A 21,976-nucleotide genomic window follows, 5' to 3' on the forward strand; every position below is an offset into this window, starting at 1 on the left:
CACAAAACAATGGAGAAATGCTATGTTTAAAAGATGCATTAGTTCATCTTGTTTAAAAAGAAATAATGGAAATGTTTTGTTTACAAACAAGCTAAACAGTTTTACATACTTCCCAAGTCGCTGCTATCCATCTTCAGAGTATCCAGAGACTTTTGATCCTTTCAAGAAGAAAATGCCAGAGTTTGATCCAAATATTTCGAAAAGGAAATTCCAAACCATATATTTCTTTAAACCAATTAAAGTGGCAAAAATTTTGTCAATGTTAAAGATTTACCAGACTGGAGTTACGTTTGCCCTAGTTCCATACTCATTATTTATGTTTCATTCTCAACTTGCTGATTTTAATGTTATTGCTGCATGTGTTGGACTTTCAATATCTGCCACGGTTTCATTGTATTATATCAGTATGTATATACAAAATATTACAGGTATCATTGGTGTAAACGAGGATATGACAAAAGTTATGATTTCACATTTGAATTTCTGGGGCAAACGTGAGGATGAAATTTTCAAAAGAGAGGAGATTGTTCCTTTCTCGGACAGTGGAGAAGATGTGAAAAGTGACATTTATAAAATGATCACATTTTTTTCAAATGACCAGAAGTATTATCTTTTTGTGAATAGAGGCGAAGTGGTAGATAGAGAAAAGTTTGAAAATATTTTTGGAAGCTTGAGATAAATAAATGTTTCACTTTCATCTTCAAGATTTTAGTGACAAATAATTCAGAATAAAAGATGACATAATTCAAAGTTTCCTGTTTTAGAGGTAGAAAGGTGTGTCAATCAACAATCTGTGATTATATCATGAAATGATTTGTTAGATATCTGAAAAAAGAAAAATGACTTTTTAAGATATATTAGAGAATGTATGGCATGCCAACAACATGCAATACATGTACATGTACCGGTACATTGTATATATACTTTTCAAATTTTCAATTCTCAATTGATTTCCAAATGATAAAAAAAAATAGGATTTAAACATTTTTATGACTTTAAAAATCTTTAAGAAGACACTTCTCAGCTTGTTAAAATTAGCCTTATAAATGATTTGACTGTAAAAATACTTCTTTTTAGCTCACCTGGCCATCATTTTGCGTCTGTTGTAATCTAATTTTGTCAAACTTTTTCAAAGATCTTTTTCTATGAAACTACAGAACCAATTTCAACAAACCTTGAGGTGAGTGATCCTTAGTGTATTTAGTATAAAGTTTGTGTTTTTTCACTGGTTAGTCAACAAACATGTCCAACAGGGCTAAAAATAGAGCATAGGGGTAAAATGTATAAATTGTCTTTATCATGAAAACCATAACAGGTAGAGAAAATCTGAAAAGGTAAAAATACTCAGAATGACCAGATCTATACCTACTAATTTTCAGATGACTGTATGGAGTTATTGCCCTTAAAGTATATGACGGTTTTTAGATAATCTTCATGTTTTTGCCTTTTATCTTAAAAACTACATTAGATGGGCAAAAACTTATAAAGACAAAAATTATCAGCAATTCAAGAACTATAAAAATGCCACAATAACTGATACCATAGGATGACTTCTTAAACTTGTTTTGACTAATTTTTGTGTCTGTTGTGAAATTTTCAAAGATCTTCTCTGAATAACCAAACAAATTTCAACAAAAACCTATCTATTTTTTTGTTAGTACACCCAACTTGGTGCAGTGAAGTAACCATTTTTTGGGTCCTATCTATACTCTGCTATGTCAAATACTTAATCATTATATATATAACAGGCTATTATTTCAACTTGGAATTATTTTTAATTATGGAATTTGCATAATTTCTTGTGCTTGAAAATTTTAATAAATTCCATGTTTATTCTGTATTTTAACGTTCTGTGCGGGGCACAACACTTTCTATTACAAAGAAGAATGCACATTTTCAATAGAATGTACTGTGCGGTGCACAACACTATCTATATAAAATACATTGTATGGAAAGAGTTATGCACCGCTCAAAACATTATAATACAGAATAAACATGGAATTTATTAAAAATTTGAAGCACAAGAAATTATGCAAATTCCATAATTAAAAGTAATTCCAAGTTGAAATAAAAGCCTGTTAATTATGCAAATATCCAATTTTCAAAATGATGTGTATGTAAATTATATTTGTCAATTATAAAAATAAGAAGATGTGGTATAATTGCCAATGAGACAACTCTCCACCAGAGACCAAATGACATAGAAATTAACAATTATAGGTCACTGTACGGCCTTCAAGAATGAGCAAAACCCATACCGCATAGTCAGCTATAAAAGGCCCCGAAATGACAAATGTAAAACAATTCAAATGAGAAAACTAACGGCCTGATTTATGTAAAAAAAGATGAACGAAATACTATATGATATACAGCGACAAATGACAACCAATGAATTACAGGCTCCTGACTTGGGACAGGCACTTACAGAATGAGGTATAGTTAAACATGTTAGCGGGGCACCCAACCCTCCCCTAACCTGGGACAGTGGTGCAACAGCACAACATATAAACAAACTATAAAAATCAGTTGAAAAGGGCTTAACTCATCAGATTGATACGAAGAGGAAAAATAAACAACAAAAACACAGACAGGACGTGGCAGGGTATATATACATCCCTACAACAACAAAAACTAAGTACAGATCAGAGAGTACAATGTACTCGCAGTTATTGACAGCTACTTCAAAGCCAATAACAACTAATAAAAAAATCATATATCTAAGACTTAAACCATTTTATTGAAAAGTACACAAGTTACAGAAGACTACAAATTATGGACAATGGGATGTAACATGATTCCATATATTTGCTTCAGTATGTTTCTCTGCTAAATACAATGCAATGCTTTGACTTGCAGTTCTCAATGCACAATGAAATCAATATTTACAACGAAGTGTTCAAAATTGCTTTGAATCATAAATGTGAAGGACAAAAAATCTGCAGTAAGATCTGCACAGTTAGTCCCCATTGGAAAAAAATCACTTTATGGTATATCTTCAAGATAACATCTAGCTAAAAAATGGTTAACAAATTGTAACTCTTGTAACTTATAGTACCCAGAAATTAATGTCAACCAAGGATTTGTATAGTATTTGTCTTGCTATACAAATCCTTGTGTCAACCAACTTCAACAGATACAGTTAAGTCAGGTTTTTAGTAATCCCTGACTTAATAATGTACCAGTGATAAATGCAGAGTTCTGGTGATATGTTTGAGAACTATACTTATCATACACCGAATGGGTCAAGTACTGTTGATCATGTTATTCTGTCAGAGAGTATCCTGAACCAAATATTTATTTTAAAGTCTCAGATTTTTTACCAACATTGTCAGATACTCGCTGTAATCTAGAATGGGAATTTCTTGCTACATATAAGGGAACGACCATTTAACTTCAAGGGGGGTATGGTTTTTGTCGAGCCTTCGACTTTAGTCGAAAAAGCGAGACATAGCGATCCTACATTCCGTCGTCGTCGGCGTCGTCGTCGTCGTTGTCGGCGGCGTCCACAAATATTCACTCTGTGGTTAAAGTTTTTGAAATTTTAATAACTTTCTTAAACAATCCTGGATTTCTACCAAACTTGGACAGAAGCTTGTTTATGATCATAAGATAGTATCCAGAAGTAAATTTTGTAAAATTAAAATTCCATTTTTTCCGTATTTTACTTATAAATGGACTTAGTTTTTCTGCCGGGAAATATTACATTCACTCTGTGGTTAAAGTTTTTAAAATTTTAATAACTTTCTTAAACTATCCTTGGTTTGTACCAAACTTGGACAGAAGCTTGTTTATGATCATAAGATAGTATCTAGAAGTAAATTTTGTAAAAACATAAATCCATTTTTTCCTTATTTTACTTTTAAATGGACTTAGATTTTCTGCCAGGAAACAACACATTCACTCTGTGGTTAAAGTTTTTAAAATTTTAATAACTTTCTTATACTATTTTGGATTTGTACCAAACTTGGACAGAAGCTTGTTTATGATCAAAAGCTAGTATCTAGAAGGAAATTTTGTAAAAAAATAAATCCATTTTTTCCGTATTTTACTTTTAAATGGACTTAGATTTTCTGCCAGGAAACAACATATTCACTCTGTGGTTAAATTTTTTAAAAATTTTAATAACTTTCTTATACTATTTTGGATTTGTACCAAACTAGGACAGAAGCTTGTTTATGATCAAATGCTAGTATCTAGAAGGAAATTTTGTTTTCTTCCAGTTAACATTACATTCAGTCTGCAGTTAAAGTTTTTAAACATTTATTAGATTCATAAACTATCCTGGATTTTTACCAAACTTGGACAGAAGCTTCTTTCGATCAAAAGATGGTATCAAGAGGAATATGTTTATTGATTTACTTCCTCATTTTTGTTGAGCCTGCGATTAACAGAAAAAGTAGGCGAGACACTGGGTTCCGCGGAACCCTTACGAATTTTTTCCTAAAAAAATATTCTGATCCCCAATTTGATGAAAAAAAATATTGTGGTCAAGCAGATGATAAAAAAAATATATTATGAATCCAGACTTTCCCCATACCTTATAGTGTTAAATTTTGAAAAAAAATAATTTGATTGATAGCATCGAAAAACTAAAAAAAAAAATCTGACTCAGACAAAAAACCATAATCCCCCCTTGAGGTTAAATGGTTGCTCCCTAAGCAAGGATGAGTATCTCAAGACAATATTACACAATCCTTATCATCTAATTTTAAATGGGATAATGACTTGGCTACTAACTTTTTAATCAATGGCACTTGTGATCTGCTGACATTCAAAATGTTCTTCTTCTGGTATACAGTTAATACAACTTCATAACATTGATGATTACTTACATGCGTGGGGGATGTAAATAAAAATATATCAAAGAAAAGTGCAAAACAATAATAGAATTTACTTTGATGTGACTATGTACATGATCAAGAATTTAATTAGTTATTTAAGTCTATGTACATTGTAGAGAAAAGTTGGTGTCAACTGCTCTCTGAAGGATTCGATTTTTGGACATGCTATAATAACTTGTGGTAGCATATTCCACTGAACTATTGTATGAGGAAACCATGACCATTTGTAAGTTTTTTGTAGTAAAGATTTGCCGAAATGCTTGGTTTTGTGTCTGTTGAAATTAGTGCTATTGATGGTATTGCAATTAGTCTGTGTACGACCTTGTAAAACATGATAATTAGATATAAGAAGATGTGGTATGAGTGCCAATGAGAAAACTCTCCATCCAAGTCAAAATTTATAAAAGTAAACCATTATAGGTCACAGTACGGTCTTCAACACGGAGCCTTGGCTCACACCGAACAGTAAGCTATAAAGGGCCCCAAAAATTACTAGTGTAAAACCATTCAAACGGGAAAACCAACGGTCTAATCTATATAAAAAACGAGAAACACTTATGAACCACATCAACAAACGACAACTACTGAACATCAGATTCCTGACTTAGGACAGGTGCAAACAAATGCAGCGGGTTTAAACGTTTTAATGGTACCAAACCTTCACCCTTTTTCTGAAATAATAGTGTAACATCACAACATAGAAAAACACACTATAAAATATCAACTGAAATAGCTTAACTCAATCAAAGGACATATTAACACCATTGAACATACACTGGACAAATAAATTTGACCTATAATACAATGTAAATACAAAATAAATTAACTAAGGGAAGAATAATAAAAGTAACATGTTATATCGGTATGAAATGTTAAACAATTAAAGAAAAACAATCTGCTCGAACAAAAATATCAGCCGTTTGCAATAACTTTAAACACAGGTAAATGAAAATAATTTTGTTGTTAGGTATACGTATACAGTTCCAATAGAGAAAGGAAATATTTTTACAAAATAAATAATTTTGATGTTCATAGTACGAAGTGAAAATTTATAGTAATACCAAACACTTATAAAAGCTGGTATATAGACCAGATATAACCCTGAATAACATTAAATAACAAAAAAGCAATACAATTAGTATCAACAGGTCAAATAAACAAGAAAGTACGATTTGAGAGTACTCGCAGTAACTGACAGCTAGTTAAAAGCCAAAACAATTAATAATAAAAAGTCATGCATCAGAGACTAAAATCAACTAAAACACATCCCAGGGATTTAGTAAAAAAGTCTGGTTTTTAGATGGCGCTCTGCATGGAATGGCAATTCAACTTTGATTAACATATTTGTTGCATGTATAGCGGGCAACACGCCTCTACCATTTAAAGCTTTTTTATGTGTTCTGCTGTATGTGGATCCCATAGGCTGCAACTATATTCAAGTTTGGGTCTTATATTAATTTAAATGTTATATTAAAGTTATAAAAAAGGTAATTTTTTTCAGAGACAAGTGCCTGTGCCATACGTGTATTGTTCAAATACTCATATGGTCCGAAACATATATATATATATTCTTAAATAGTCTTTACTTGTACTAGGTTTGCAGACGATTCAGTAGTGAATGCATCTGATATTGCTCATTTAGAATATGTGCCTTTTTCTTTGGAGTTCGTTATACATGTTATATGAGCATATAGAGATAGTGATCCGGCGGCGGCGACAGCGTTAACCAACGACTTAACTAAAGTTTCATATTTTAGAAGGAAGAACACCTGGATGCTTCATACTTTAGATGCCTTATGTTATGAAGTTTCCGTCTACCATATGTCCATTGCATTGTCCTTGACCTCATTGTCATGGTTTAGTGACTACTTGAAAAAAGATTTTTTGTAATGTTAATTTCTCTCTTATTATGAGTAATATGATAACTATATTTGGTATGTGCGTACCTTGGCAAGGTCCTCATGTCTGTCGGACAGTTTTCACTTGACCTCGACCTCATTTCATTGATCAGTGAACAAGGTTAAGTTTTCGTGGTCAAGTTCAAATCTCAAATACTATAATCAATAGATCTACTATATTCGGTATATGGAATGATTTAAGGTGTACATGTCCAACTGACAGGTATCATCTGACCTTGACCTCATTTCCATGGTTCAGTGGTTTAAGTTAAGTTTTTGTGTTTTGGTCTGTTTTTTTTTTAATATTGTATGCAATAGGTCAACTATATTTGGTGTATGGAAATATTTTACGATGTACATGTCGTCTGGCAGGTTATATTGACCTTGACTTCATTTTCACGGTTCATTGCTCAATGTTAAGATTTTGTGCTTTGATCTGTTTTTCTTAAACTATAAGCAATATATCAACTATATTGGGTGGATGGAATGATTGTAAGGTGTGTATGTATGTTTGTCTGGCAGGTATCATCTGACCTTGATCTCATTTTCATGGTTCATTGGTCAATGTAAAGATTCCTGGTAAAGTTTGTTTCTTGTATACTGTATGCAATAAGTCAACTATATTTGATGCATGGAATGATTGTAAGGTGTACATGTCTGTCTGTCAGGGTGCATCTGACTTTGACCTCATTTTCATGGTTCATTGATCAATATAAATTGTTCATGGTTTGATCTGTTTCTTGTATACTATAAAAATTGGTCAACTATATTCGGTCGGTGTATGGAATGATTGTAAGGTGAAACATGCATTTCAAAAGTCTGGCTTGGCTTATAAGACGTTGACCTCATTTTCTTGGATCATGTTAAGTTAATGTGATACTTGTAGTAAAACTTTATATTTAGGACTATCAACATAAAATCAATGGTCAGTAAAGCAGGCGAGACAGTTTAGCGTGTGCACTCCTAGTTTTTTTAGGCAGTGGCTATTTTGATGGCGCCGGCAAAATAGAAAATATGATATTTTACCGGCTCTAGGTAAGCGGAAGCCAATTTTGCCAGTAAAAACTATTTTGTTCACAGTCATATCTATACTACTAAAATAACGAGGTCCAATTTGTTAGCCTGCATGACGTAAAAACAACGAATAAAAAAATTCAACTTTAAATATAACTAATATAGGACAATGGTTGATTAAAAATTACACCATTCCAGCCCTTTTGTTTTCCACATACTGTAATTAATAAAAAATATTACCAATAATTAACAAGTTCCGAGTCGAATCCGATACCGATACCAATAGTATATGTATGTATGTATGTTCTGTATCTTCTTCTTTTATTAGGAACACCAACATGGGTTGGGAGGAAATTTAACACACTGTATCATTACAGATTTAATATGAGCATTTTCCTACCCAGATCCCCAGCCTGGCCGTGACGGGTCATACTACCAGTCACATGTAGTTTCCAGTAGTTTGTAGTAAGAAAACCAGGACGGGTTCAAAAAGAAAGATTTTGAAAGCAGAGAAACTGTGCACCTTATAATCAGCGTGACTTTTTCAGATGACAATACAAATACTAAAAATCCAGGCTAAAAGTAAGATGTAGGTACTCTAATTCAGTCTCGGACCGCGTTCTAGTGCAATTTAACAAAAAATGACTATTATTTCAAAAGCATTTTTGTTTTTATTTTGAAGCTGTGCGATTGATTTTGTTTGATTGTATAATGTTTATATGCAATGCAATGTTTAACTGATATTATCTTACAACATATGTTTAAAAAATCTGAGATTTTATTTCTTATGCATTCATGTAGCATTATACTGTTACTGATTTTATTAGTACATTGTAATTTCAACTACATGTTTTGATATGATTTCATCGCTGCAAATGAATGCTCAATATTTTTATCTTTATTTCTTTTTACAAATTCTTATTTTCATTTTGACTGATATTTTAAAACAGTTATATGTATCTCAAATAGGAGCAGAGTGATTTAAGTAGTCGAACTACTGTATGTCAACACAGAGCCGAGGATGTGAGTTCGAATCTCGTACATGCTAGGTGCGCTCGACTACAATCTTAATTTACTAGGATTGTCTGTTTCCTACCGAAGGTCTGTGGTTCTCTACGGGCACTCCGGCTCCCTCCACCAATACAAACTAACCGCCACGAAATGTCACAATAGTGCTGAAAGTGACGCCAAGTTAAACATCAATCAATTAATTAATCAATGGATCTCAAATCAAATTTGTTAAACCACCTCTGTCATCATCATCATCATCATCATCATCATCATTTTTGTCTAAAATGGAAGTGGCCGCAATTGTGTTCAGTCTTAATATTTAAATATATGTTGTATTTGATGATAATACATAACATATATAAAGGTTCAGACTGAACACGAATGCGGCCACTTCCATTTTAGACAAAAACCATCAGAAAAGTGACGTTTTATGGCACATTTGATAGATTTTTCTCATTTAAGCTTGAATTTGAGCGTCTTTAATGACCAAATCAGTTCAAATCTTTTACATACACTAATTGAATCGACTGAAGAAGACACTTAAGTGTTTAAAAAATGACAAAAATCTTTCATCAGATGTACTTCGAATTTTAGGCCAAAACTAGCCCTTACCGGACTTTCTCCTTTGTTACTGGTATCTTCTTTTAGTATATGAGTAATAATTTGATTCTTTTATGTTGACAATGCATTTTTTAGGTACTTTTCAAAAGTAAATATAAAAATTCACTCTTTACAAAGAACCGGCAAAATAACAAATCTACTATATTTCCGGCGCCGGCAAAATAGCCATTAATATAGAAACGTGCTATTTTTCTGGCTTTAATTTAGATATTTTAATCAGAGCCGGCAAAATAGCCACTTCCTTTTTTTACACATAGGAGAAAGCATTTTGTTAGTGCTGCCAAGTTCTTCCATTTGAAGGTCCAGAATCATGTTTTCTGAATAGTTCCAATATGCAGAGCACATGAGTGTTTGCAATGTTTATTTCATGTGATTATAATCGTTTTTCATTTATGGATTTTTATTTGATTTTTATGCAAACGTTTTCTTTTGTGAATTTTTATTCGTAGGTGGTCTGTAATCCATGGCAATTTCATTTTGTGTTTTATATACTATTTTGTGGTACATTTGCATTAATGGTTTTTATAAGGTCGTCTTTTCAGTCCAGCAACAGTTTGCTTACTATTGTCATAAATTGTTTTGATCATTCCTACTAGTAATTAGATGTGTTTTTTTTTATGTTTTCACAATTTATTTTATGGGATTGCTTTTTTTTCTAGGCGCTTATTTATTTTTTATTTCCAGTGATATTGTACATTCAGTTAATACGACCTCATGGTCTGCATTCTCATTATCTGGCATCACTTTCAGTTTATTTTTTAAGTTTGGTGCATTATAAGATCAATATTATAGTTCTTTCACCTCTGTTTGGTGTGTCTACAACTCGACCAAGGGAGTTGTCATTTATCATGTCCTTGGAAAAGGATTTGGTTTTCCAGGAATAACTGATGCTGGGTCATTTACCAGTCTATTTAACAAAGATTAAAATCTCCTCTACAATTAAAAGTTGATTTTGAATTCCCATTCGTACGATGAAAGGCTTGCCTGTATTCAATTCTTCTTGTAATGAACCGGTCTCTGAGTATGTCTGTAGTAGCAACCAATAATTAATGTTCTGGTGTTAGCCTCAGTCCACACATTCTGAAAAGAAAATGTATTCGTAATTTTGATATTTCAATCAAGTCGTTAAATGTTTTTAGCTGCTTGTTAAACTGTGTAGTTTGAAGTATATCTTCATACTTTTGTTGTCTTACTTCACGTGTCGCAGTTTGTTGAGACTACGAAAATTTACACTATAAACTTTGACTCTCCAATGTGGCAGAATGCAAGACAGGATGTCTAACTGCCGGTTATAACGATATATATATAAAAAGGTAAAAGAGCTGAAGAATCCACTCAGATATCTTATTCATGGTCTTAGACTCCATGGACTCTTTAGTCTCACTTTTCGGCGTGCATTGACGACAGAAAAATAATAGAAGTTACAATTACGTGATGTTTTCTTTTATTATGAAATTAGTACAGAAAGTGTGAGAAAATATCTAAATAGAGATAAATATGTAGTCTATCCAGACTGCCATTCCAAAAACATATTAAGAACTTGCAGACTTTTTTAAAATGATATAGCCTTGACAATTATCAGTTTCTTTAAGAAAATTGTAAGACAATAAATGACTGAGTTAACAAAATTTAGAATTAGTCCCCATTACCTTCGGCGAAATAGAAAAGGGATGACACAAAGGTATACATTCAGATCAAAGATTTTCTAAGCTATATATCAATAACATTGTTGAAGATGAAATTTATTTTCTGCTTCAGTGTCCCAGGAACATATATATTGACATATATACTGTTCCCAGAATGTCCATCACTTCAAGTAGACTGAATGACACGAAAGGTCAAGTTCTATTTCTAATATTACTTATTTTAAATCTTTAAATCTTAAGATGACCAATGTATATGTTGATGTAAAATGAAGATCCCATGCAAAGCTAAAAATAAGGTAATAACATTGTTAAATGCTGTAATAAAGACTTTATTTTATTTTAGTTCTAAGAGTCAAGTAAATAAAAAAAAATAATAAGATATGGGTGGCCCCGGCTCCAGCTCTCAGTCCTACGTGAAGTTTACAGAACAATTCTATCTGCACTGTTCACACTGTGTTTTTGTCTCCTGCTTCATATATTTGTATTAGTATAGTTTATTGTTGATATCACAATCCATCTGTGTAAGGAGGTACAGAACGAATACGCGGCAATCCCACTGGTAATTATTATACTTGCTCCTCTCGGGTGTATGTATGAACGTAGATCCCTCCGTTATTCGGAGCACCCCCCGAGAGCTGCGAGGTTACAGTGGAATCCGTGTACACTCCCAATCGGGATTAATGGAGATGTGTCACTAACGTATTTACAACAATATTTACATGGACAATCTCCACCCCAACACAAAAGGAGTGCTAGGACACCGGGCAGTCTGTTATTATGGTGGAGGAAGCCGAAGTACTCGGAGAGAACCACCGGGCTGCTCGGCGGAAACAGACAAACCGAAGAGACATCAGAAGATTGATCTCTAAGTCAAAGTTTCATTGTTTCTAAATAAAGTGAGATTCTGACAACGTTTGTTTTTTGTGTTGAACAAATCTTAATCATCTTTTGGTTAGTGTATTGCTATAAATTTATGTTTCCATTGTTTCAAAATAAAGTGAGATTCTCACGTTTTTTTTTTTGTGTGCTGAATAAATCTTTAAATTATGTTTTGTGTTTTGGTTAGTGTTGTGATATATTTTTTTTTTCATTGTTTCAAAATAAAGTGAGATCAAAGGGGCCAAGCTGTTAAAATCAATTATCTTTCGTGTTTTTCTTTTAAAATCGTCAATGTTTTCACATACCAAGCTAAATACATGCAGTTTTTACATCAAAGCAAGTTAAATTAACAATCATGATTTTCAAACACACAATACCAATTTTAGCTGCGTATAAATACCATTAGCAGTAATCATACATTTGTACATAAATAATATTTAATAATTAATCATCAAATTGATAAAAAAAAACAAAAAAAAAAACATTCATATAATAATTCCCCAATTTTTATTCAGGAATTTTTTTTTGGTAAATACATATAAAAAAAATATCTAATAATTAAACTTGAATTTGAATAAAAATTGGGTGCGAACGTGTAGGGTGCGAACGGAACTAGGGGGGAACGTGAAGGGTGCGAAAGTGTATTGGGCGCGAACGGACCTGGTACCACTTTGACCTACCGAGGCCCCCATAGTACCCATGCTAGTTTAAACTCCGGTCTAGGTACCAGAGAAGTGTCACGGTGGGAGGGTGAAAATCACCCTTCTGATGTACTGAAATTTCCAGCTCCCCAAGCGAGATTCGAACTCGGAACCTTCAGCACTGTTGCCATCGGTCTTAACCACTTAACCACTATACCACGAACCCACGGGTGTCATAAAATTATTGTATCGTATCGTATCCGTAGTGGAACACCGTTTTCGGTTCTAAATTAGTATACTTTCAATCTGGTACCCTAACTGGTTTCTACAAACCAAAAACGAAAACATTACACGTGCAAAGCTTACTAATAGAATACAGAATACTAATAGTAATATTACCCAGTGCAAATTTAAAGGTACAAGCGACGATAAGTATTTTATGTAAAAATAAGGATATATGGTATACAACTTTTTATCAAAGATAAAATGTTAAGGATGTCACCATAGGGCATTTATGGGGGTCCATAGATTTATATTATTATTAACCCCAAAACAAAATTCAATAACGTAAATAACATACCAATACAAGTTCGTCACGCCAATTCAGTCTATGCAAATGTACCAATAATTTACAATAATTGTAAATTATTGGTACATTTGCATTGTAAATTATTGGTACATTTGCATAGACACTTGTTTCTATCCATTGGAAGGGATGCTATCCACATACAATATTATTCTATAATTTTATGGAAAGCCTCAGCTGTCCTGATCCTAAGCCTAAGGTAAAAGATCGACACAACTTATCTCTCTGTACTATATGGTATCAGGTCCTTCTGGCCCCAAGTCGATCCGGCCCAAAGTCGATCCGGCGCCATCATCCGGCCCCATGATAAAATAATGAATAATATTTTGAATCAATATGAAAATGAGTATGATTGGAATGTTTGTAAAGCAGCTTCAGCTTATAAATATGAAGTTATTTTTCATAATAAGTTAACTTGGAATATCATGGGGGGGAAAAGGTTTTATTTGATTCACATATAGATGAGATAAATAGATATTTACAATCCAATAGAACATATAACTATGTAATCATTATAATGACTTGTTTAAATCAAATCATTAGTCTATAATTTGTTTGTTTGTTCAACAATCCTTGATGATCGTGAACCAAAATAACACCAGTCGTATAAATCACTTAATTCAATCAAAATCATGATTGATAAAATTTACTTAAGCAACAAGGTCTTTTATTTGAAGATCTTATAATTAATTGTTATATTTTTTTCAGGTAACATGAAGAATAAATGTACTTTTATTTCTTTTCACCACTGTCTTCTCTGTGTTCCATTTTTTTGTACCATCGAATTGTGATATTAAAAGAAAAACCCATTCTGTCTCCTTTTTTATAGAAAGAATTTGGCAAATCAAACAACATTTCTCAATTTGAGAAGTTTTTATAACTTTAAACAGAAACAAAGTTTGTATACATCAGCTTGGGGATCGGCTTGTACATTTGTGTATGTAACTATTTCAATTTGTTATTACACCAATTGAAAGACTTGTTAAGATCACAGTCAATTGAAAAAATTCTAATTACTGCTGTTTATGTTGATGGTACTAAATTCTGTTATATGTTTTTATTATAATTATGCATACCCAATAGCCTTGAAAACTTGTAATAAAAACATAATCAACATAGTTTTATAAACTGCATAATCATCCGTATTCATTTAAGGGGATAAATTGATTTGAATTCAAATATTTCATATAAAAATAATATCATATTTCTATAGGAAATCTTAATATATAAATTTTAAAAAAATATTCAAATAAATGTCTCAACTTATGAAAATTCAATATTCAAATATTTGTCAAAGGCCAACTTTTTTACCGTCCAACTTTTATATTATTATAAAATTCATAAACATTTATGAATTACACTGAATTCTTATATATCTTTATTTTTATTCCTTATAAATATTTTTTATATTGGGGCTCGATCGACTTGGGCCGGATCGACTTGGGACCGGATCGACATGAAAGCTACTATATTATCCTCTTATGGTACACCGTTGCTCATGGTAATTTCTCGCAGTACTTTTAGAATATTAATTTAGGCGCAGGATCAGGTTTCAAGGCTTGCCAGTTCTTGAAATCGCCCTGATCTTACTATATATTCCCCTACAATTTGAGCTGATGCTTTGTAGTTTCTCTCTTTGGGGTTGACAATATTGATCATATATCTGTTGGGATGTTCAGTATTTCCATCTGTCTTAGCATGTCTTCTCCATCCTGTTGGTGTCTTGGCAGTGATATTGTTGTCTTTTTTCAAAACTACCTCTTCCGTTTTTTATTGGGAAAAATGCATGTTTTTTATTGAAATTGGGAAATTTGTATATTTTATTCTAAACACATTTCCGATTTTTTGCCAACCTTTGCAGTCTTTTTTGCACTGTTTTTTCATGTATATTTTGGTTGTCAGACATTTTCAACCTGAAAGATACTTTTCTAAGAGGGGAAAGAAACAGAAGCAATGATGGTACTTAATGCATTGAAAACCACATGTGTTACAAACACCATGATAATTCTGATCAGAAAACCGGATCTCAAAAGTGCTTTCTAATATCAAAATAATAACATGAATACGATATTTACAATCAATACTACCAATGGTCCAATGCCATCAATGTTTGGGGAAAATGTAAAACTTTTTGGGAGGAATTTTAAGCCATTTTTTTTTAGTAATTGGGAATTTTCTCTAGGGGAAAAAGCCGAATTTCGGCTGTAATTTGAGGCAAACAATATCACTGCTTGGGCAGTATGGTAAGAAATGTTCTGTTGTTTCTTCTTCACGGCATTCACAATATGGCTTGTGGGATTGACCTATTTGGTTTCTGTATTTATTTAATCTGCTGTAACCTATTCTCAGTTCTTACAATATTCTTCCTATTTGGGGTTTGGTTTGTCAAGTTGTACATGTACATCCCTCCCAACAATAGGTACTAAATCGAAAAGTTGTCACTAATTGTCCATCTACTTTGCCATTTCAATTTTGTAGACATCTTGACTGCGCTTCTTACATCTGACATTGTTATGACATTAAATTGGTCGTTTAGCAACCCCAAGTATTTTTTCATGAGAGTAAAAAGGTGAAAAGTGGTTCAGTTTATGTTTTTTAAAGATTAAATGGGTAAAATCCTGTCTGAAGTTGTATATATTATATAGTTTACAGTGTGTTTACTGATATTCGATGTATTGTCTAGATATATGCCATTATCCATGTAGTCAAACCTCCATGGGAATCTTTCTATGTCTTGACTTGGACAACAGTTGTTATATTTCGTTGGACACTTAAATTCGTGGATAAAGCCATCCACGAAAACCACGAAAATTGGTACCCCACGAATAAAAGTACTTTCACAGTATACAATTATACAATTTCTTTGCAAGAAGATAAAATGTATATTTTAATAAAATGTACATGTATCCTTTATTTAGATGGGAAGAAAACTTGAAAAAAGAAAACAAACAGAAGATGAAGGTGATATAAAAATTAAAAAGGAAAAGATAAATATAGATGACAGTAGAAAAGATGAATGCAGTCTTGAGAAAGGAAATTGCAAGAAAACAACTGAAGATATAATTGTGAATAATTGTAGAAACGACAGTGATGAAAATTCCAGTGTTAAATCTAAAAAGAAACATCTGAAAGAAACAGTAGTAATTGATAAAGATATTAATAATGATATTCCTCTTATGGATGCAAAAGATAATGTTTTAAATGAAGAAACTCAGACAGTAACAACAGAATCAAAAATCAAAGTTGAGAAAAATAGAGAAAATGACAAAAATGAAAATACACTTGATATTACAAATAAAGATGTGGAAGACATTATGAAAGAGGTCTCAGTAAATAAGAAAAAGAAGAAAAAAGAAAAAAATAAGAAAACAGAGCTGTGTATTACTGATAGTATAAAAACTGAAACAGAAGAAAATAAAAAATCACCAAAAGAACTTGCTATCGCATATCTGAAACTCTGGAAGAAGAATAGAGATGAATGGAAATTTCAGAAAGTCAGACAAGTCTGGTTGCTTAGTAATATGCTTGATTCAGAAATGGTAAGTCTGGTTTAATATTTAGCAATATGCTTTTTTACAGAAAAGTATTGTCATGCTTTTTTCACATTTTTCGATCAGTGTGAGAAAAAAATTTTCATCTCTAGAGAAAACTTCTTTCTTGGCAAATGATTGATCAAAATTTAATTATGACGTCAAATTTTCTTTGTTTCTTCTGAATTTCCTATTGTGACGTTATAAAAAAAGGCAACCATGCATCATGATGTCACATAACGTCACATATCAAGAACACAACTTTCTGCAAATCTTTGAAAAGGAAGGATAAACTTTGTTTAGATATCGTCTAAAAATCATTAGAGAAACAGATCCCACCACTAAAACTCAATGTAATACGATATTTCTCCACTCTCAACAGTTAAATTTTAATTATTTAAAAAGCTCGGCAAGCCTCACACTTGAAATATTAAAATTTAACTGTCTCGAGTAGAGAAATATCGTAACACACTTGATGCAGTGATGGAATCTATATTTCATTGACTTTTGTCAAGTGCCACAGAATACAATATTTGCACAGTACGTATACAGATTCTATTTTTAACAGATTGAAAAATATTTTACTCATATGTTGAACTCGATCATTTTTATCATTGAATGCTATAAGGTTGCTTTTTTTGGCAATGGTTTTCCTTTAACATTAATATTCAAATCCACAGTGATCCAACACAGGCAATGAAATTGAAAATGTGCTCCGGCAAATTTGTACACTGAGATTTAATTTTTTTTCTCAGATTTCCAATGTGTGCATGTGGAACTTACTCATTATTGTCATTGGATGCTTTAGATGTTACCTGGTCAGTTTGATAGGATCTACTTGTGATAGATCAATGATATTTTGTATGAAGTGGCATTACTATCAGTTCATATCAGTTTGATGGCTATTTTGAGGCCCTACCCTTTCATGTAGGTCCAGTGACTTTGATTTAATTACCAATTTTCAATGTTAGGTTTTTCTGCTTAAGTCAGTTTGATAATAACTACTTGTGATAGATCAATGATATTTTGTATAAAGTTGCATTACTATCAGTACATATCAGTTTGACGACTATTTTGAGGCCCTACCCCTAGGACATGGTCCAGTGACTGAATTAATTAGCTATTTTTAATGTTAAGTTTTTATGCTTAAGTTATATTGGTAGGAACTACTTTTTTATAGGACCGCAAAAATTGTTTTGCAGTCTTATATTGGTATCACGTCGTCGGCATCGTCCGAAGACATTTGGTTTCCGGACAATAACTTTAGTTAAAGTGTATGGATCTCTATGAAATTTAACCAAAAGGTTCAATACCACAAAAGGAAAGTTGGGATTGTTTTTGGGGGTGATGGGGTTATGGCCCAAACCGTTCAAGAATTAGGGGCAAAAAAAGGTTTTTCTGGATAATGGACAATTACTTAAGTATTAGTCTATGGATCTCTATGAAATTGAAGCACAAGGTTCCATACCACAAAGGAAAGGTTGGGTTTGACTGTGGGGGTTATGGCTCTAACCATTCAGGAATAAGGGGCAACAAGGGAGGGGGGACAAGGTTTTTCTGGTTTCCGGACAAATTCTTAGTATTAGTCAATGGATCTCTATGAAATTGTACCACAAGGTTCCATACCACACACAGAAGGTTGGGGTTGATTTTGTGGGTTGTGACTTTAATCGTTATGAAACTAGAGGCCAAATAGGGGCCAAAAACAAGACTTTTCTAATACTGGCTAAGCTGGTTCTAACATAAATTATTTCTGATCTATATAAAGAAACAACAAATACTGATATGGCAGGAGATACACACCAAACAAGGTGTGTAAATTATTATATTTAGTTTGTAAACAGATTTACTAAGTATTGCGCAACAGCAAAGTATTGCACAACAGCAAGAAATCTTCAATTGAAAATAAATACAAATCTTTTAACCAATTTCAATGAGGATTAATATAAAGTCTTGAATTGTTTGAGATTTTTACCATGTATTACTATATTGGATATTTGGACATTTTTAAATAGGTCTACATTGAGGTCCAAAGGGTCCAAAATTAGACTTTGTTTGATTTCATCAAAAACTGAATTCTTGTGGTTCTATGATATGCTAAATCTTACTGTGCATTCACCTTTTTAATTTTGGGCCCTTTTTTTATATGCTGAATCTAACCATGGAATTAGATTTTGGATATTGGACCATTAAGTAGATTAAATGTCCCATTTCAAATTTTTTAGTTATCTGACCACATTTATTCTGTGTCAGAAATCTATAATGTGTCAAATATTTAATCACTATCCAAATTCAGAGCTGTATCAAGCTTGAATATTGTGGCCATACTTGCCCCAACTGGTCAGAGTTCTACCTCTGCGGTCATATCCAATTGCTCCAGGCTGAGCGCATTTTTCTAAATTTTATGCCGATAGGCGAGACACATCTCTGTGCTCTGTGTCAACAGTTTATTGTTTGATAAGGTTTGGCTTTTAAAATATTTTGCCCTCAAGCTTCATTAAAGAGACAAAAAATGCTCATCTGGTGCAGAAAAATTGGTACTGTTAATGTTGTTGCATTAGGTGTCTGAATATTCCAATTTTAGCTCTATTCAGATGCCCACTGAAAAAGGTAAAGTCATAATACAAGTCTAAGTAAAATTAGTTTTATCTATAATTAAAGATACATGTATAACTTTTCTTTAGCCTGAATTCTTATTTATGTATCATCATGACCATGGGAAAGTCTACAATTTTATGCCAATGGACTGTAAAGATGTATTAGCATGGCACATGTCAATTTAACTGAATTGGGGTAGATTTTATTATATGATTTAATAAGATATAATTGACATTTTAACCACAAATTAAGCAGGCATCTCATTATGTCGAAACATAAAATTAGACTTTGTTTTCACTGTAGATAAAAGATAAACATTTTAAAACTTTACTACTGTATCTGGATGGTTTAAAAGGAAAAGCTCGGGAAACAACATCTTTAGCAGCACAAAAAATTATAGAATCAGATTCAGGTATGACTATTAAATATACACAAGTATAGAAGTAATATATTCTTATTATACCTCCACTTATACTCACAATTTAGGAGTGGGGGATATTTTGCATTTACCTTGTCTGTCTGTCTGTCCATTTGTCCAACAAATATTTCTACTGGACAGAATAACGATATTTGGACAGCAGCTTGACAGTGATGATCTGTATCATTTGAGCTCTTTTCATATTTGTCCGATATCTATTTCCTGTTTGCTGAAACCTTCCCCATATGCAGCTATATTTATGGTAAATCCTGACTATTTACCTATACCACTCCAAATTTTGTCTAGTTTGAGGGCCTGCAGGCCCCACCCCTTTTTCAGAATCCTGTATCTGCATCTGAGTATTTCACTTTCTCCTTCTTTAGATACAAATGTATGAAGTAATTTGTATTTTCAGACAGCTACTCAGTAAGAAGTGAAAGAGTACATTTTGTAAAGCACTTAATCTGATACAAATGTAGGTCATGTAGGTTGAATATCCATTATTTGTGTGATTTTGAAATTGATTAATTCAGATTGGGTTTCATTACTAAGCTTACTTGTTATACTTATTATTATGGGCAGCCTCTAGATGTCTGTTTGATTAATCTTTCTCATGACAAATATGAATGTTAACTCGATAACTACTTTTATTCATACCAAATTTTAATGTCATATGAAGTGCAGGATTATGTAATTAGTAATTATGGAGTAATTTGACCTCCATAGGATTGTTAAATTATTATTTTCATATTATTTTAAATGTGAATTATCTTTTCTTTATTTATCAAATTTTCATCTTTTTTCATTTCTTCAACCTTAAATAAACTTGAACAATTCAAATTTATAAAGTTTATGTTATAACATATTCTAAAAAGTATCTCAATGGGAGCTAATGTGCATGGTTTTAATTGTTACGTGAAGATAAAATGAAAAAATGCAAACAAATACTTTTTCAAAGGTTTTATTTAATAAAGTTTTGATGGAATAAATGACTGTTTACATGTATTCTTATCCTCTGAATTTTTTTCTGTAAACAGGGTGTATTTAGGGAGCTACCATTTGATTTTTATGGGGGGGCTAGGATGAAAAAATTTGTCCTGCCTTTTTATTTTTCCCTCTATTCGGTCCTGCCTTTTTATTTTTCACTCTATTCGGTCCTGCCTTTTTTTTTTAGTTTATCCTGACTTTTTTTTTTTACATAAATTGTCATCCTGCCTTTTTTTTTTGCAAATAATCTCGTCCTGCCTTTTTTTTTTACTCAAAACTCCTGTCCTGCCTATTTTTTTCAAATTTCATCCTAGCCCCCCAATAAAATTCAAATGGTAGCTCCCTTAGTCTGTATATCTACAGTAAACTAACAATATATATTTGTATTTCAGATAGTGGTGTTAAAGTTGACAGAGCTAGACAGATTGTCCAACAGTTATCTACAGAATAAATATACAAACTTGATAGTCTTCATTCAATGACTTTCATTTTTCATCCACCAATCTAAGTTATCTTAGTCTTATTAGTAGAAGATGGTTATGAAATGTGATTATTCAAAAATTGAAGCAGAACTATTGAATTTATTCAAACTTAGATTTTGGGATCAATAGGTTGAAGTTGAAGGTTGTTGTTACTAAAAAAATGTTTCCTGATAAAAATTTGAGTTTTCTATTTTAAAAATGAAATTTGTATAGATAAAAGATATAGAGAGGGGGAAGAGCCCTATCAATTTTTAGGTCAAAGGTCAAGGTCACAGCTGTTAAAATACAATTGAAAATTTTAAATGCAATTCATTGTTTCTGGGTGATTACTTTAAGTTGGATTAAAACACCTTATAAGGTGGTAGATAGTAGAAAAGGGACAACACCTATTGATTTTGAGGCTATCAGGTCAAAGATCAAGGTCACAGTTTCTAAAAAAGACAGCTATACATGGTTTGAAATTCTTAAAAATCTTGGTTTCTGGAATGAATCTTTGGCTTTTTATATTTCATGAATTTTTATATTGGGTGTGACAAGTTAGCCAGGATCTAGGGAACACATGCCAATTTTTTATTCCCCTGTCGTAGTGGAAGGGGCATTAAGTTTTACCCTTGTACATCCGTACGTCCCGAAATTGGTTACCCTTCTCGAACTTTAGTTTTCCTCAACCAAATGTTATGAAACTTAAACTTAATGCTTATTACCACAAAACACAGATCAAGTTTGAATTTGGGAGGTGACACTTTTACCTTTCTAGAGTTATGCCCCTTTACAAATGGAAAAATTGCAGAATTTTTTGTTTCCATTTTCTAACTTAAGTTTGC

General features: G+C 32.2%; 1 protein-coding gene across 2 annotated transcripts; it reads left to right on the plus strand.

Moving 5' to 3' along the window:
* The first annotated feature begins 4,915 nt into the window (after nucleotides 1-4,915).
* On the plus strand, nucleotides 4,916-21,135 carry LOC127709379 (uncharacterized). Of its 2 annotated transcripts, none has more exons than XM_052214881.1 (4): nucleotides 4,916-5,067; nucleotides 16,056-16,676; nucleotides 19,569-19,677; nucleotides 21,063-21,135. In XM_052214881.1, the coding sequence occupies exons 2-4, from the start codon at nucleotides 16,056-16,058 to the stop codon at nucleotides 21,119-21,121; spliced, it is 789 nt and encodes a 262-aa protein (XP_052070841.1). In that variant the 5' UTR covers nucleotides 4,916-5,067; the 3' UTR covers nucleotides 21,122-21,135. The 2 variants fall into 2 exon arrangements, with proteins under 2 accessions (XP_052070841.1, XP_052070840.1); XM_052214880.1 differs by lacking the exon at nucleotides 4,916-5,067 and adding an exon at nucleotides 12,857-12,967.
* The last annotated feature ends 841 nt before the right edge of the window (nucleotides 21,136-21,976 follow it).

The sequence above is a fragment of the Mytilus californianus genome, unplaced genomic scaffold, assembly GCF_021869535.1.
Source record: "Mytilus californianus isolate M0D057914Y unplaced genomic scaffold, xbMytCali1.0.p SCAF_7, whole genome shotgun sequence".
NCBI classification, from domain to species: Eukaryota; Metazoa; Mollusca; class Bivalvia; order Mytilida; family Mytilidae; genus Mytilus; species Mytilus californianus.